This window comes from Hyposmocoma kahamanoa, unplaced genomic scaffold (assembly GCF_003589595.1).
Source record: "Hyposmocoma kahamanoa isolate Upper Pololo Valley unplaced genomic scaffold, ASM358959v1 168, whole genome shotgun sequence".
In the NCBI taxonomy this organism is placed as follows: domain Eukaryota; kingdom Metazoa; phylum Arthropoda; class Insecta; order Lepidoptera; family Cosmopterigidae; genus Hyposmocoma; species Hyposmocoma kahamanoa.
In genome coordinates, this window is record NW_020653608.1 from 1,873,210 (window position 1) to 1,892,485 (window position 19,276).

A 19,276-nucleotide genomic window follows, 5' to 3' on the forward strand; every position below is an offset into this window, starting at 1 on the left:
CACGCACGCACGCACGCACGCACGCACGCACGCACGCACGCACGCACACACACACACACACACACACACACACACACACACACTGATTGAGAACTCCTCCTATTTTTCAAATCGGTTAAAAATTTATCACCGGGCTAGGACTTCGGATAGGTTCGCAATAATTGGGATTGTTATGACGTGTGTACACTATTCAACGAGTACAAAGCACATTCAAAACAATCTAAAAATAAATCCAATATACACAAGTGATTATACGGCAAAGCTCATATTCTGGTATGATTTTAACTCGTTTACATTTAAATTAATGAACAATTCAATATTTATGGCCTGTTGCACTGCTGACTATGCATTTTTAACCAGAGCTTATTGCGATAGTTTATGATGTCACAGTCTAGCGATGATGCTGTTTATCCACTCCGTCATCACACACGTTGGGGACTACACACGTTTTCCAAGGGCTGTGAACCCTCTTCAACATGCAGGTTTTGTTTTAGTAGTCAAGTCACGGAACGAACAAGTCGTGCGCCTGATGGTAAGCTACACGCCTGTCCATAACAGTTGCAGTGCCACTCAGAGCTTTAAATCGCAAAGATCCGAGGGGCACTGCCATTACGCCCGTCACCCTAAGACATAAGTTGACAAGTCCCGTGTGCCTATAACTTCACCAGCACACTTCAAAACCGGAATACCTACAGTAATGCTGACATTACTGCTTGGCAGTAGAAATTGGTAAGGTGGCAGTACTAGTACAGTGCCAGTACCCTGGATGAACTCTATCACAAGGAGCTCTACTGCTACTAAGGTTTCATCACAGCAGTTTACCTTCGCCGTCGAGTAAGTCTTTTTATGCATGGTTAGTTAGAATGAATCTCGACCATGTGGCCTTTACTAGTTAATAAACAATTGCTTTTTTAATCATGTTCTCTATTATCAAGATGGACATAGTTATATCTATAAGAGATATAGATAGTAGCAGTCACAGACGCCGCAACTACCGCGATCTGTATGAAAACCAAGCGTGACACATTTTACGTACCTCCGATGACTTTACAAGCGCTATTTAGTTACGGGAAACCTCCTTCGACACTAAAGCGATTGATTAAATCGAAGACGCGGACGGAGCACGTATTTAAAATAATAATTTTTCAAGTATTTGTTGAATATAAGAAGGCGTAAAATATTAATATTATAAAATACTACCAGAATAAGATAATTAAGGCCTTTATTAATACGTATTTTGAAAAAAAGTTGTTTGCGGCTCTATTTAGATATATGTATGTCAGTGCTAGCAGTAGACCTCCTTGTGAAAGAGTTCGTCCAGGGATGTACTGCCACCTTACCTATTTCTGCCGCCAATCAGTAATGTGAGTACTACTACGTTTCGGTTTTGAAGCGTAATGATGCTGGTAAAATAACAGAATCGATTTGTCAAGGTGACGAAAGTAGTGGCAGTGCCCAAAGCTCTGAGTGGCACTGCGACTGTTATACGATGTGTTGATTTTGCATTCTCGCCATATTTACAGAGAATGTCTTTCTATATCTGAAAGTGAACCCAAATCACAAAAAAAAAATCCTAAATACTTTTTTTTATTTAATTGCGGTAACCAAGTTTGATCCAAAGGTCATTAACTTGCACTACACGTGTCACAGGTACCGGCAACCATTTGAACAATGACCTATGCGCAGTATGCGCAAATAACATGAATTTTAGATCTATTTGTTTCGTGTTTATTGAGCGCGTGATTGGTAGATCATCAGTCGATATCGCGCATACGTTCTAGTTTCTTACGAAATGCAACGTGGTTTGTGTGTGATTTGTGGCTCCGGTACGGAGCCTGCCACCAGCTGTGGAGCTAGGTACTTAGCATTACTTTCATGTAACCTAAAGCTGGTAATACCAAATCTAAGTTACAAAAAATCTTTTTTCAGTCAACTTTTCTCACTAATGTGAATAATTAGTAAATTACAACAATACTAGTACATAAACATGATTTAAAAAATAGGTAAACAAGCGATCGAGAAAGATTACGTGTCACTCGGTGAAGCGAGTGGCGGGGTCACTGTCCTCTGCGGTTAACACACTTTGGGAACAATTTTACAAAACTTTGCTAGATACAATAAGCCAGAACATTGAACAGAATATTATTTTAATATTTTTAGATGACTTAGCATTATTTCTATTATTAATTCCTAAATATGGCGAAAATGCAAATCAACACCCTGTATACAGGCGTGTGGCATGCCACCAGGTGCACAACCTGTTCGTCCCGTCACTAGGTGACATAACAAGAAAATTAGCTGTGTTGTCACAATACAATAGAACATTTAACGATATTATAGTTTTGTCACATGCGCTTTTAACTATCCAGTCGAACATTATACAAAGCTTATATAAATATCGCTACCGGAAAGTGCGCGAAACCGGATTCATCTCCTAGTTTGCCCTTAGAGGTGGAATATTTTCTTCAAATTTAAATGAAACCAATACTGAGGTACCCTCTTTCCAACAAAAAAAGATCATCGAAACCGGTTCCCGAATGCCGCGGAGTTATCGCGCAACATTCATACAAAAAGAGAACATACACTCGATTTTTTTTATAAAAAAATATGTGCGTATTTGACCTCCATCTCATCTGATGGAAGGTGATGATGAGGTCGAGGATGTAGCATGCACACCTAAAAAATGCCTATTCATTCTCGCTTTGAAAAGCTCCAAGATATAGTGTCCGGGGAACAAGTCCGCAGGTAGTGAATTTCACTCTAGCCGATCGCCATATAAATGTGGAAGCGAAACGCTTCGTGTGAATCCTGGGAATATCTACAACATAGGGGTGGAATCGCACCCCACGTCAAGTCCCCCGATGGTGGAAAGGGGAAGGCGGAATCAAATTATGCAATTCCATTGCACACTCTCCGTGTTATATCCTGTAGAATACGATAAACAGGCAACTTTACGGTGGTGTTCAAGGCTCTGCGGCCTCACTTCTACTAATTCCGAGTCACCTATATTTCTCTTTCACGCTATCGATTGAATTCAAGGTGACCAGTTGGTATTTAGCAGAGCCGTTCTATAAGTGGCACCAGTACTCCATTTACGACCGGACTCGTGCTTGGTACAGCTGAAGCAACTGTCCCGGTGTGAAGTAACGCCTCACCTTGGAAAAGATGCCAAGCTTCTTGGTTGCATTTTTGGCCATGGATTCAATGTATCTACCGAAGTTAAATGAGAACGTCCTCTTTTTTAAAAGCCAGTTAAAAATTCAACGTTTACGTTGTACAACGATGAATAAAGAACGTTCGCTTTTAAAATCTGTGTAAGATAGTACGAGATATGGTTGTTAGTAAAAATAATAGTGCAATATATCTTCATCATCATCCACAGCCTGATTTCATCCACTGCTGGGTATAGGCCTCCCGAAGTTTGTGCCATCCACCACTGTCCCGTGTTAGCCGCATCCATTGACGCCCCGCGACGTGTACTATGTCATCAAACCTTGCAACAGGTCGCCCGACGCTTCTTTTGCCCATCCTCGGCTGCCAATAAGTCGATGTCATGCTTCACCTGTCGGCACCTTGCCTTGCTAGGTGTCCCGCCCAGCCCCATTTGAGTTCCATGATCGGAGATCCTGGATTTTCGTGCGTAGTACGATATAAACACGCAACGAATTCGGAAATCGTCAAGATAGTGTGCATTTTCTTGTCTGTCGTTGTATTTTACTAAACTATTGTCTATTATCTTGCACCAAGATTATCTAGAATGGTGGATTAAAAAGAATAATGCAGGTTAAATAAAACTTGTTTTTTATTTAATTTGCATTGTTGTAATAATTCATTTATTCGCTTCAAATAGGGTACGGTTACATTATACATGTTGATGGTAAAAATTAAATCAGCACTTAAACCCATTCGGCCTTCTTAAATAAAAGCATGCAAATACAATAATCAGATAATACACTGGTAGATTAAGACTAAATGTAAAAACAATAATTAGACAATAAATTGACAAATTAAAGTTCATTGATTTAATGCGAGGTGTCATAATCGTGTACGTCATAATTTACAGTTAATAATAATAATTGTAAAGAAAAATGTATGCATCAATTAATTAGTTCTTACATTTCATGAATTAGTCAACTGAGTAGAACAAATGATCAAAGAGCCACCTACGCAATTCCTTTTTAAAACTAGTCAATGGAAGAAGCTTAAAGCGATCTGGTACATGATTAAAAATTTTGGCACACATAACGTACGAATTATTTTAGAAACGTTTTGTTTTGGGTATTGTACCAAGTATCAGGGTTCCTTAGGCTTCTGGCAGTTACATCCTTCGTTATTATGAATTTTGATAGATTTCGTCTCACAAATATACCAACTTCGAGTATGTACAGGCATAGGAAGGACAATACTTTTAACGTTTTGAAGTACGGACGACATGAGACATAAAGCGCTACGTAGCAGATGGCCTGTATACATCGCTTTAGAGCAATAAAAACCTTCCCAAAGTCTGTGCCGTTGCCCATATTATGATACCGTATCTGAGTACAGTTTCAATATACGCAAAATAGACTGTCAAAGCCGTGCATTTATTCCTCACTTTTGACAATTTGTAGAGAGCAAACGCAAACCTATTTGTTTTAGTACACACTTTGTCCATTTGATCCTTCCAATTCGTCTTTTGGTCTACGATTAATCCTAGAAAAGTCATATTGGTATTGTTTGGCAAAATTTGTCCGTTATAATCTACGTCAACTGTTTGTGTCCGTAAGTTATTAATATTCATTATATTAGTCTAAGTAAATTCATTTGAAGATTATGTTTTTTTAGGTATTCAATTAGTGATGTCAATGTTTTCCTTAATTCGTGTTTATGCTCGTCCAATGTTAATTTTATTAGAGAATTGACAACCACTGAAATATCATCCGGAAAAAGAATTGTTTCGTGTTCCGTGCTATCACATACATTTTTAATATATGATAGGAATAGCAGGGGACCAAGTATAGTACCTTGGGGTATTCCGAAATGATTACTTTTAAAGTCAGATTTGTATATTTCGGTACAATTCTTTGTGTTTACTTGGGTTATTTCTACACACTGTAACCTATTTGTTAGGTAGGATTTTAGCCAGCTCAGTGCCGGTCCTAGAACTCCGTTGTGCTCTAATTTAGTCAATAATAGGTCGTGTGAAATGAAGTCAAAAGCCCTAAACATGTCCAAAAATAGCCCCGTCGTGTACAGTTTTTTATTTACATTTTGTAAAATCTCGTCAACTATGTGAGACGCTGCATGCGCTGTACGTGATTAAATCCGTTTACCGAGTCGGTGCACCGTTCAATAGATAGGCTGTGTCAGGGTTCACGCAAATGTAGTGAATTTATTTATGAAGCTCTGTTCACGTCATGTTTTGATGCAACCTCATGTTTTCATTCAATCTGTTTACGAAATCGATTTTCTACATTTTATGGTAAAGAGTTTCGATTTCCTCATTCAACGCGGGCCTGTAACATCTTAAAATGAACTGTAATTGTAATTACAGAGTTCTTAGACTTTTGCAACTTCAGTCCGTCGTGATTATGGGACCTGTAAACAGAACGGAACGTAGATTTGATTGAAAAACGAATCGCGATTTTGGATCCGAAAAAATTATGTAATTTTTAATTGTGATTGACGGTATACAGGTTGCAATAGCAAAAAAGGATTGTGTATACAAATTTTTCGTTTCACATCATATTTCCTTCATATTCACGCACTGGCTTTTACCTATTCTTAAAGTAATGCATCTAAATTAACACCCTTGATAAGAAATTTAATATAAATAGAAAGTTTTGCCATCTTCTGAAAAATACGAGTTTCAGAAAGTAAAGCGACGAAAACTGCCGACCACAGACTAAAACACGGCTCAATGTCAAATGGTCAAATATCCGTTTTAAATAGCATAAGACAGAGCACAAAACTCTCTTTTAAAAGCAGTTAAAATTAGTTAACGTCTTCGACTTATCGGAACTTACCCTAACGATGCGTAGCTGGAATATCATTAAACAATTTCAATGTTCTAAAACTGGGTCTTGGTTTTTTATGATATCTCAAAAATTGTTTCGTCACTTTTAGTTAGCGGTCGGTAGAAAAGTCACATTTTTTGATGAAAAATAATGACATGGAAAAATTAGATCGGAAAAATAAACTTTATTTCACAGTCCATATATCTGTAGGTGAACGGTAAAGGATTTAAGTCCATATTTTGAAATTTAAGTGTTTTACAACAGTGCTTTAGAATGCTGAAAGTCGCGCTATGGTAATAGACATTAAGGTCTATCGTCGTTTGCTTTTCATTTATCAATTTTATTTGACCATAGCCGCTCGCGCGATGCGCTCCTCCTACCGCAAAATGGCGGCTATTTGGTTTCGCAAATTAGAAAAGGATAGCAATTAATATTAGTTCTATTACCTGTTATAACTTCGATATCCGATAAATCGGTATAAAATCATCACCGGCACCTCTAGGTGTGGTATGCGTCTACGGCTGCATGTGTCGCGTGAGCGGTTAATATTGATTTAGAGCTTCTTTCTTTTACAACGCTCTTTATTAAATGTCACTACTTGGCACTAAGATTCTCTCTCTCTCTCTTCTCTCTCTCCTACAGGTATTTGTTTGATGATTTGTTTTTAAAGTTAAAGTAAATATCTAACTGAAAAGAATATCAAAGTGTCCACTACAAGATCAGTTTAATTTTTATAATATCAAGTGACGGTACGAACTAGTCGTGCGCCTGATGGTGAGCTACACGCCTGTCCATAACAGTTGCAGTGCCACTCAGAGCTTTAAATCGCAGAGATCTAAGAGAGACATCAGTTGACAAGTCCCATGTGCCTGTAATTTCACCAGCACCTTTACACTTCAAAACCGGAACAAATTACTGCTACGAACAGTCTGGTCGAGAGAACAATCAAACAAAAGATCACAAATCTACCTGTCAGTCCGCGTACATCAGCCGGTCGGATATACTCACAACATTCTTTCCATGGTCTCTGTCATATCAACTATGGACCTTCTCCTGATTCGATTTGAAGTCTAGAAAATCTGTGGCGTTGTAGCTCCCAAATGGCTGGACTGACATTAAAGCTGTTTTTTTTTAATTTGTAGGCTAGATTAATCGGGATGGTTTTCAATTACGTTTGATGGACATCTATTTAAAGATTATCAACTCTTTTCACTTAGTGTACACTGATTATTATACAGTGTGAAAACACTATTCCTAAAAATTTTCACGATGGAAAAAAACACAAACTTACCTCAAAATTTTACAAGAAAATCGCTGTATAACCGCAATAGGTACTTTACATACATATTTAAGATTATGAGATCATTAAGAGTTTTTTTTTATATCAACTGAACTACTTAAATATAACACGTATAGTATACGATATACATTTTTCAAAATGCTTTAAGTTCATTTGTAAAAAAAATATAAAAAAAAATTAAAACAAAAAAAATATTAAAAATTTTAATTCGGACTCATTATTATGGACTTAATCTGTTTTACTTCTATTTCCGAAAAAGTAATTTCGTTTAAATTTTTTTAGGCCAATCGCGCAAGCTTCGCGCCTTGACCCGTTGGAGTATGAGCTGGCGGCCGCCGACCTCGGCTCCATCAACTGGCAGGAACGATGCTTGGAGCTACAGCTGGAGCTGCATCGCAGCCGCCACCAGGCTACCAGGGTCCGCGACATGCTTCGAGATAAGGTAATAAACTTTTTTTACGCCTTTAAAATTCCTGCTACACGGTCCACTTTCATCGCGAGTGCACACAACGATATTTTAATATATTTAATGTATCATGTATTTCTATAGTTTTCTCTACATGTGTGGCATTAATAACGACGTCTCGGATTTCGTCCTGCTGTCATCGAAAGTGCCTCTTATCATGTACCTATGTGTCATGATTATCCAAGCCGTTGACGTACAGGCATTTTAACGAAGACTACACCTTTCAACATATCGTGTCAACCGGCGTATTTATCTCGTACACCCGTTCATTCCCATTCTGAACTTCCTGCGCGTAATGAAAAATGGATCAGCCATCTATCATAAACTCTTTTTCCTTAGTTAGGGTTACCAGGAGGCACTGGTAGAAATGGACATCGCTTTTTGTTTATAGTCATAGCCTTACCATGAGCTTAAAAAAAAAGATACGTCTACCTTTGTCAGTTAAATTTTTAGCATACATACCATAATTATTACTTCTTTGATTGAATATCATCATGTTTTACAACCGATTTCCTAAATCTTGAAATTTAAGTTCGTCTTCGGATTTCGAAACTCTGTTTATCGTACCAAGTGTGGCTTACCTCATGGCATTTCTCGTTCTGCACACAGCTTTCTGTGTGTGAGTAGTACGTAGTCGTTAAGGGGTTACTATTTCACAATAACTGCTGTATGGAACCAATGTGCCGAAGTAGAAGCAGTGTCACTGAATATTGTTGGTCATGAAATTCAAAAACTTCCAAAATAGCGACAGATGTCGACGACAGCAAGGAGTACTCGGTTATCAGCAAAATCACGATTTTATAACTTAAACTTACCTATGACTTGGACTCGAATTTAAAAGAATATGAAATTAAACAGATTTAAATTCCCACTTCGGTGAGAGTGTTGCGTATGTGTGTGTTCGAGAGTGTCACGTTTGCCAAACGTGAACCTATACCTGATAAGATAAATATCACTATTTTGTGATAAATTATAGAAGTTCATCACAGTCCTGCTATATGTCCACCCTACCGGCGATATTCAGCCACACAAAAACTTACCGGGAGACGTGAATAATGTCATACGAAATTAAATCCCGGGCTATAAAGAACAGATGACGGCCCAACTTCTGGTTTCCTTCAAGATGGGACTTACCGAATGTTATTCTGAATGCTTTCAAGGATCCAAATTAAGCTTTTGTTGTAAATGGCTTATAAGAACCGATTGTTCCTTAATTACTGACGTTGAATGGGAAACTAATGGGTGGAGGCTTTTTATTGTTGCTATTTTGTCATAATTTTTATCAAGTTTTTCTTTATGTGTATTTCCCGAAACAATTTGGAGCTATTCGTGGCTAGAATTAATTACATATATTACACAAACACGTACCATGAGATGAGATTGTAGTCAAGTGATTTAGGTAGAGAGATACAAATAACGTGCAAGTTTTTTTTAAGATGTTCTATTTTGTCGTATTCAATACGAAAATTTGTTGACGAAACATTATATTTCCTTTCATAGGTTCGCAGTTGTATATTGTATAAAAAACAAAGAACGATCAAACCTTCGTAATTCGCTGACTGTATCATGGAATCAGCAAAAAAGCCAATGAAGCTGAAACCCATTTGTTACAGACCTTGAAATAAGGAAAAGTTTTATGAGACTAGCTGAAAAAATACACAGATTGTCAAATTTGGAATTTTGAGCCTCATGTGGACGACTTGAGGTACAATTTTCAACGAAGCATTTTGATAGCTTGTGCCTTCTCAAATGCAGAACTTTATAGCAGTAGTAGATTAAAAATAATTTATAACAAAATACGCTAAACCACGTGAATGCTGCATAGACGGAATGAACGGTACTGTTTAAAGAAGGCAATTACTTTTCTCCATTAGGTTGAACATCTTACAATAAATGGTTTTTTTTTATTGCTTACGGTGTGCATCCAATCATTCGTCACACATCATTGACTTCACGTAATACGCTTTGAAACGTCATCGAGTAGAAGACGATAATGCTATCAAGTTGTTTGAAATTTTTGTAAGAAAATTAATGTTTTTTTTGGAAACTAAACTATTTTTGTAATCGACTTTTGAAAAAGAGCAGATTCGGAATTATTCCAGCGTTCGTGAATCGATTTTGATGATTTTTTTGTTGGAAAGAGGGTGTCTGGAGTACCTATTATATTGATCCCATTTAAATTTTAAGAAAATATTCGAACTCCAAGGGTGGCAAACTAGGGGATGAGTCTGGTTTCGCGCATTTTCCTTGGCAAATAAATGTAATTCCACGAACTTTTCAGGTCGGTTTTTTTTTTAAAATAAATTGTTACAATTATTTTTGGTTCGAGAACGCGTAAGTATATTTATTTTTTCAAACAAACCAACATCCGCCAGCTCTTCACAGGTGTCATGGTCACGGCTGAGTCGGGAAAGTCGTCAACCAGTAATATCTAACATTAATTAGTTTTTCTTTATTTCACAAAATTGTATACAGTTGGGAGTTCAACTAAAGTCACATTGTAGTAGGGGAAGAATGCTCTTCACATGACTTGCAGTAGAACTCCTTGTGTCCTCTGCCGCCAAGCACTAATGTCAGCATTACTGTGTTCCGGTTTTTGAAGGGTAAGAAGGGTGCTGGTGAAATTACAGGCACATGAGACTTGTCATCTTTTGTCTCAGGGTGACAGGCGCAATGCCCGTATCCCTCAGATATTTGCGGTGTAAAGCTCTGAGCAGCACCGCAGCTGCTGTGAACAGGCGTGTCGCTTAATACGAGGCGCACAACTTGTGCCTTGTGTCACTATATCCACCATAGTCCGTTATGGATAACATACAAAAAAAAATCTCTATATATATCTCTGTCATATACATCCTATACATATATACAAACATATACACCTGAGTAAAAAGGATACAATTATTCGATTTTTTTATCGTACAATATTCTATTACTGCATTGTGAAATATTGTTTAGTAATTACATGACGATATATGTGGTAGTTAATACTAGTCCGAGAATGTCCGACATTTATAACAGGCGCAGTGCCACTGCGCCTTGAGACGTAGAATCGACAAGTCCCATGTGACTGTAGCTTCCGCCAACATATTTATCTTTTAAAACCGGAACCATTTTATGTGATTAACTGAAAATAACTATTATTTTTTTTAGAAAAGAAGACATGCGATAATGCCTATCATGTAGAAGGTGTCCCTTCTGCTTTTAAGTTCCTAGTGAAGACCACTGAGCAAGAAAATATCAATCAAATATTAAACTCTACTCGTACATGAAGACCCACCAAAAACGAGACTATCGCTGTATGGCTTTCAACCATCGCCACTTCCTCACTGGAAAGAATTTAAAAAAAACAACACGAGTAATTTAATATTTTTACTCTTTGGTACTTTTTTGTTTATGTGTTAGTTTGATCTTTTTTAAGTAATAATTAAAATATATATACAGAAAGAGCTCGTTAAGTGTGGCATTTAGGATTTAAGTTCAACTCTACGTTTCTAACTATAAAAACGGTTCTAAGTCCAAACTGTACCATATTGTTACACCTACTTCCTGGTCTCTAACTAGAAACATTTCTGTACCATGACTATTCACGTAACGAATCTATGGGAATACTGCCTTGAATACCCCGATCCAATTTAGAAAAGTTTTTCCTTAATTGGTCCTTACGGGAATCGAATCTCAAATCTCCTCATCAAGCACCTATTGTGCTAATCGCTGGGCTACCAAGGTCATCATAACATATGCGCGGAATATAAAAAAAAATTTCCATTTTATGTCATTTCTGTTACAATTACGAAATGGAAACTGAATACGTGTAAAACGGAACGTAGTTTAAAAAAAAATTGCCCGCAAATATTTATGATTTCTTTTCCTAACGATAGCAACTGGCAAGGGAAAACTTTTAATTAAGCAAAAGGGGAAGTAAACGTCGTTTGGGCCAATTTATAAAGTTTTAACGACTGTCAACATAGGTACTGATCGGTTTAAAGGACTCACCCCACTTCCAAATTGGTTTATAAGTTCGCTTTCGTAATCTTCGGAATTTTAAAAATTTATTCTTCTTTCTAGTACTTCCATGTATACGATCACTTTAGATTCTCTTTGAGGAGGTAGCTTCCTATCTATGGATTGGCTCTTCAATCGACATTTAGCTTGATCCTGGCAAGTCTCCCTTGCTTACTTACATCCGAGACAATTACTGTCAAATAAATAATACTGTACCTAATTAAAAAACAATGTCAGGTATAAAGCTTCATTCGCATAACACGTCTTTCAATTTTGGTGGAATTACGTCATCATCAGCTTACACGCATCCACTGCTGGACATACGCCTCCCCTAGCCCACGCTAACTTTCCCAATCTTGTGCCGTCCGCATCCAGCCACTACCGGCCACCTTGCTCAGGTGCTGTCAATCTTGCCGCAGGGCGTATCACACTACGTTTTCCTTGACGTGGTCGCCATTCCAAATCTGCCCCATCGGCGATCAATCCTCCTGCAGTCATGCCCGGCCCACTGCCACTTAAGCTTACTGATTTTGCGAGCTATGTCAGTCACTTTAGTTCTCTGACGTATGACCTCGTTAGGGATTTGGTCCATCAGAGAAACCCCAAGCACAGCTCGCTCCATCAATTTGTGGATAAGGCCTGTTGTTAATGTCCACGGACATGACTGGTAGAACGCACTGGTTAAATGTATTAGTTTTTAGGCTTTGTGGGTTTGACGACCTGAAGATGTGGCAAAGCTTTCCAAATGCCGCACAGCCTAAACGAATTCTCCTGTTAGCTTCCTTCTCGAAATTGTGCTTGCCAAGCTGGATATTTTGGCCAAGGTGGACTTACGTCCACCTTGGCCAAAATATCCAGCTTGTACACAACCTCAACTAGGAGTGTTACTTATTTGACAGTAATTGTTTGACTGTAATTGTAATTGTTTTGTTGTGTGTATTTAATTGTGTTGAGCATTGAGCCGGATCAGGCGAGGTGCAGGTCCCGCTTTCTGAGAGTCTGTCTCCTGGACACGAATTGCCGTGGCCGATCTGGCCGTCTTTGAATAGGCTTCGAACTCAGGTTGGTCGGAGCAAGGATAATTTGTTCAGGTGGGGATTTTCGGATGGTTCTAACCTGGACTGCTTGTGCGGTGCGACTCAAACGGTGGTCCATCTCATATCGTGCCCTGCGTGCCCTAACACCTGCACGTTTGAGGATTTAATGACGGCTACTAGTGACGCGGTGGGCGTGGCTGAGTTCTGGGCCACAATAGTGTAATGTATGTCATCGATACCATAAGAAGAAGAAGAAGTAATTGTCTCGGACAGATGTCGGACGGAGAGAACGAGAGTACAGGGTCGGACTGTCCTATTATGATTGGTATAGAGTTGAATGTAAATTGTACCCTGATATGTCAGTTATATAATAGTTTTGTTATGTTACTATTTTTATGTCCTAGTACATATTTTCTTTGTCTTGCCATAAACGTAAAGGTCTTGTACAATCCTATTACATATACATAAATACTTAAGCATTGCAACTCCGTCCCAAAATCGGTTTTATTAACATTACAGAGCACCATTTGCATATTTTCCATGTAACAGCGTGAAACATTGTTCAAACTCGATTCAGTGCAGAATGTCATTCGTCTCCGGGACTACTTTATATGCAGCGCACGTAGTACCACTGCGTGAGTTTAAAATGTCAAATACTCGTTCTAGATTTAAATTAAAAAAAGGTTGTTCTTTTTGTAATGTTTTTTTTTTCTATTTTATAACGGTCAGTGGCGTTGTAATTTTATGGAATAAGATTGGTAATATTATGGCGCAAATACATGAGTAAACTAGAAAGCTAGCATTACTTAATTGAATATACACCCAAATGCAATATATACAGATACTAATTTTTCGCATAGACTGAGCAATTCCTACGCTGATGCTCTCAACGTAGGTTAGCGTTAGCTCTCACAAAGCGCTGCTGCAGGTGAAGCAGGATTTAGATAGAGTAATGATCGTTCCAGAGTCTACAGTGACACAGATATATTATATTTGTGTTATATTAACCAACACAGTAACGTGTACTGTTAGTTATAAATAGTACATGCATAAAAACGTAGATGTGGAAAAATAATGTGTAACAAACAACTCTTTACACACACACAGCCACACATGACAGTTTTAAATACAATTCCCTTAGTTATTTTTATTTATAGTATAGTTTAAAATTTCTACATTACATCTCTATTCGAATCGGTGTAAATTGAAATGGCATTCAGTTTGAAGTGGGGAGCCTGGAAGCCTAAGACACAGATCTCTGATTTAGTTTAGATGCCAGATCCTACAAATTTTGTTTTATCTTTAGAAAATAAAATCTGTTTCTGTGCCAAAAATTGTAACCAAATTTGTGGAGAGAAATAAATTTATTATTATTATAATTGGCTTCGCATCCGGTCTTGCACTTCTGTGTTCTCGGAATGTATGTGCGAAATGTAATTTTGTAGTAGCAGTAGAGCTCCTTGTGAAAGAGTTCGTCCAGGGAAGCACTGCCACTTTATCTATTTCTGCCGCCAAGCAGTAATGCCAGAATTACTGTATTCCCGGTTTGAAGGGTAAGAGTGCTGGTGAAATTACAGGCACATGGGACTTGACGGTTGCAGTGGCAGTGCGCCTCAGATCTTTGCGATTTAAAGAACGTGGCACTGCAACTGTTATAGACAGGCTTGTCAGACAGACGTGTACGAACAATAGTACTTTTTTATGAAAAATAGTAACAGATATAATATGAATACGTGGAATAATAAACAAACTAAGCTGTTCTTGATAGTCGTCTTCACAAATTCGTCTGGAGGGCATTGTATAATGGTTTTATAGTTGATAGCCATTTGAAAAAAACTTTATACTAATGGTTATTATACAGCTTCTGTGTACTTAGGTGACAAAGATCTGTGGCAGTGACTCGTTTAGCTCTTGCAGATAGTCTCGATCTATGAAGACGTCAGTGGTCGAGTGTTTTCATGGTGTTGTCATCGCTAAGGGCCCGGATTCGATCCCCGCCGGGTAGATGCAGAAAAACTAACTTTTCTATATTGCTTCGATTCTGTGTTTGTGATACCGTCGTTGTTTCCGATTTCCAAACAAAAGTGCTATAGTTACTTACTTTGGGATCAGAGCAACGTATACATTATTTAGTTATGACATTTGAAATATACTGTAAATGTTAAATGGGTACAAATGGATATTTACAAAGAGCAACCCGTAGAGTTTCTTGCTCATTCTTCTCAGGGGAATCTGCCTTACGAATGAGGGGTAGAGTTTAATCAAAGTAATTTGCCTTCCTATGAAATAAATATTTTTAGTAGCAGTACAGCTCCTTGTGAAAGAGGTCGTCCGGCTTTGAAGGGTAAAGTTGCTGGTGAAATTGCAGGGACATGGGACTTGTCAACTTATGTCTCAGGATGACGGGTGCAGTGGCAGTGCCCCTTAGATGTTATGGACTGGTGTGTTGCTTACCACGAGGTACACGACGTTTTCGTCCAATCACTTGGTATAGTAACTAAATAATATCATATGGTTAGATTTATATCAGTGTGTCGCAATCTGACGTGACGACTGTGCTGTGTGTATAAAACCGATACCTTTCTGACGCGTCACGACACGACACGTCAGAGAAATGTGAATTCGGCTTTAATATTGTTGGAATTTAGTTTGAGTTTAAAAAAAATGTGCGTTTACAATAGTTACTATTAGTTTCTTGGTTTATTTCTCTCAAAACTCGGCTACTTTAGCGCAAACTCTACCCATAACTGCTCTGCGCGAATCTCAATAGGGCCATACATCACCCGTTTGCTCACTTCCAATAAATCAATCCGGCACTATTTGGGCCGACTACAACAAATATTTTATGTAAATCGTGTTCGACTTCCGTACTATGATATTACAAATGTCAAACGCTGAATTTGTGGTACAGGGTCGATGACTGAGTGTTCGGCTTTTGTTTTGGAAGCCAAAGATACGCGGAAAGGCTTGTCTGTCTTTCGTTTTTTTCTATTCTGTGCGATGTTTGAAACGCACGTTCTTAATTTTAATTTGAACATATTTTTCGTTTTTAACCGACTTCAAAAAAGGAGGAGGTTCTCAATTCGACTATATGTACTTTTTTTTGTATGTATGTTACGCGATAACTCCGGTATTTGTGAACCGATTTTCATAATTCTTTTTTTGTTGGAAAGGGGGTACTTCCATAGTGGTCCCATTTCATTTTGAAGAAAATCATCCACCTCGAAGGGTGGCTTTTCACGCATGAATATTCATTTTTATAAATAGCGCCTAACTTTAATTTAGGAGCTAATTGCTCTTCCTTTCCTTTAATGCCTGATTTTGCTATTTCTTCAATTCTAGGCGTTTTTCTCTCAATATACTTTGAGTAGTTTCGTAGTGAGAACCTATTTTTATTGTCTCTAGTGTCAAATCCTGTATAGTGGCGAACTAGGGGATATTTCAATAAAACTTAGCAAATAGACGTAATTCCACGTACTTTTGAGGTCGGTTTTTTTAGTACTCTGTACTGATTTATTTTTTATTTAAGATATTTCACCTGTGAGGGTGGCGCACTAGGGGATGAATCCGGTTTATTGAATTTCATCAATTTCCGTTATCCTATTTCATCAAAACTTGTCAAAATCTATTTGCCCAGATTCTACAAACTTTCGAGGTCGGTCTTTTTTTAATAAAAATGTTATAATTGTTTCTTGTATTAATGTTATGTCTGTTACAATTTTTCATTAAAAAAATACTACTCCTCTTATCATAAATTACATTTTCGTAAATGCACGCTTACGCTAGTGTAAGAATGTTGCTGTGAGCTCCATATTGTATAATTTGGCTAACAATAAGTTGTCGGTATGTAGTTCAAATAGGTAAGAAGGTAACTTAATTTAAAAAAATTGTTACTACGGGAGTTTACAACACTTATTAATGCGTAACCAACTCCAGTTGGTCAGAAAAAGCTGTATGTCCATGCAATAATAGAGAAAAAACGTTTCGCGTTTCGCTTACGCTTTGAACGCGCCGACGCGAAACTCCAACGTCTACACGGTTATAGGTACATCTGGCCGGCTCTAGCCGATCCTCACTAACTCGAAACTATGAATAATATGAAGAATTGTTAAGTAACTTCTTACTTCATAGAGTTAATTAAATCTTAAACAATAAAAGTGTCAAAATAACAAAAATGTCCTCAACTCTGCATTTCAGCGTCTGTCATCAAATGTCTATATAGCCTATAGCCCGTAGTCAGTTCCATATAAAATCTGTGTTAATAACCATTCTGGAGTCACTATGGCAGTTAGAGTCGTTAAACTGAGATTTGAGTCAGCGGATACAGTTTTCTAGCGATTCTGCCGTCGGCGACTATGACAGCTCGACCACTATACTGAATATACTGCAAATGGAACTAGAATATGGCACGGTACACGTATACTACAGTAATCAATCATGTACTCGCGACAATTACTTATAATTTCGTTCGCTTTTAGTACCGTGATGTAACAGGGTTTACAATACAATACAAAATGCTTTATTACTCTCAAAAAGCTCTATAAGAACATCTCCTTTAAATTAACAAGTGCCTTAGTAAGAGCTGTAGTTTGTACTAGATTGAGGACGTGTGGTACGGATCACCAGGCTCACTCCCACTGTTCAAAATGTAACGTCATAAATTACAGTTTAAACACATTTTTTAACGTTTAAACCCAATTTAAAGGTCTGCTACAAACACGTAGAAAAATTCGTAAGAACGACCGATCTGCCTCTCAATTCGTTGTAAGACGTTGGTTCGAGTCCAATCAGATCGAAGGAGTTTTGACAGTCGAACATATAAGCTCCTCCTTTTTTTAAGTCGGTTAAAAAGCGATTACCAAGACTGTAAACTCATGGTAGAGTTCTGAGAGGTAACTTGACTGCCTCTGTGATCCAACGATTTGCACTGTGGGCGCTGGATACGAAGAAGGAGGGTTCAATTATCGATAGGATCAATAGGGAAAATGCACTTTTCTAAATTGGTTGTGGTCGTGGTGTTCTGGTACCCATGGGGGAATTCTGTTCCTCTGGTACTCATAGTCCAGGAAAGTCCCTAGTTTGATACCACGTAATTCGTGCGGTTATATGGCATATTATTATTATTTATTATTACCTAATACGCTAATTCTGATTGTAAACTAACTACCTGTCTGCCAAATTATATTCAAATCTGATAAGCCGTTTCCGAATAGTTGAGTAAGAAAAATCTAGTGAGATACACAACGACTTAGGCTTCATCTTAACCTAAGAATTCTCTAAGCACGTGGCAGCGCCACGAGGTTGATTGAAAACAAAGATTTGTAATTTATTTTAATATTTAAACTACTGAATACCTAAACTCATACTTTGATACTGCCGATAGCGTTTCATACAAGCCTAGTTCGATATCCTTCAGCAATTGCACTTCGCATAAAGATACGTGGTACTTCAATTTTGAGTACCTATTCCGCTACCCAGTTAGTCTACTCAATATCAATGGTTATGCTATAACCAGAAATTCGTTTCTCGTTCTACATATTGGCTTTCTAGAATAGCAGATTACCTCAAAAGCACTTGATTCATCAGAAAGCTGACTTACAAAAACCATAGGCGTATCTTTCGCGTCGAATTGTTTGTAAGATGTCACGTCACCGATGTTACACCGGTGACCTCGACTACCGTGATCTGCACCGTGATACACAGGTGGCCCTGACGCATTTCTTGGTCAATAATGTTCCAAGCTGGATCTTTTAAGGTCGTATTGAACAACCATTATCTAGAAGATGCACTGAGGTTGAATGAGTCATCCTTACCTGCATTTTTACGTACTGGGGCCCATCATGTACTTTAAAATAACTACGACGACTTAATTAGCCCAGCAATTAGCACTGTAAGTAAGCACTACTATAGTCTGACGTTTGATTTCTAGCTATTTAGGAAATGAATTGTTTGTAATTTGGAGCCGGAATGAGTCCAAGGTGTTCGTTAGTCTGATCCTTATAACACTTATTTCCTGATCGAGACCAGGTTCCTTGTGAAAGAGTTCAGCCAATGCAGCACTACCACCTTGCCTGTTTCTACCACCAAGCAGTAATGTCACCATTACTGTGTTCCTGTTTTGAAGGATAAGGGTGCTGGGGAAATTACAGGCATATGCGACTTGTCAACTTTATGCGTCAGCGTGACAGGCGCACAGGTGCACTCAGATCTTTGCGATTTAACTTTTTGAGTTGCAGTGCAACTGTTGGTAGGCATGTCGTTTACCACCAGGCGCACGACTTATTCGTCCTGCCACTTGGTAGCTATCATAAAAAGCTATTCAATGTAGGATACGAACTTGTTTAATTTAGTTTAGCATTGAGCCCGTGGCCCATATTTATTTCTGCACTGCAACTGTGTGTTTATACAAGTATTACATCGTTATCTAATTTTTACACAATAATGTTCATATTTTCAGTCCTACCATTTGCTGTTT

General features: G+C 38.0%; 1 protein-coding gene across 10 annotated transcripts in view; it reads left to right on the forward strand.

Annotated features, from left to right (window-relative positions):
• LOC113225609 (uncharacterized protein CG43867) overlaps nucleotides 1-19,276 on the forward strand; it is a 472,277-nt gene that overhangs the window by 4,798 nt on the left and 448,203 nt on the right. For all 10 annotated transcript variants that reach the window (XM_026457966.1, XM_026457952.1, XM_026457960.1 and 7 more), the window contains exon 2: nucleotides 7,579-7,738. In XM_026457966.1, coding sequence (XP_026313751.1) covers nucleotides 7,579-7,738 — 160 coding nt within the window. The remainder of the gene's footprint in view (nucleotides 1-7,578; nucleotides 7,739-19,276) is intronic.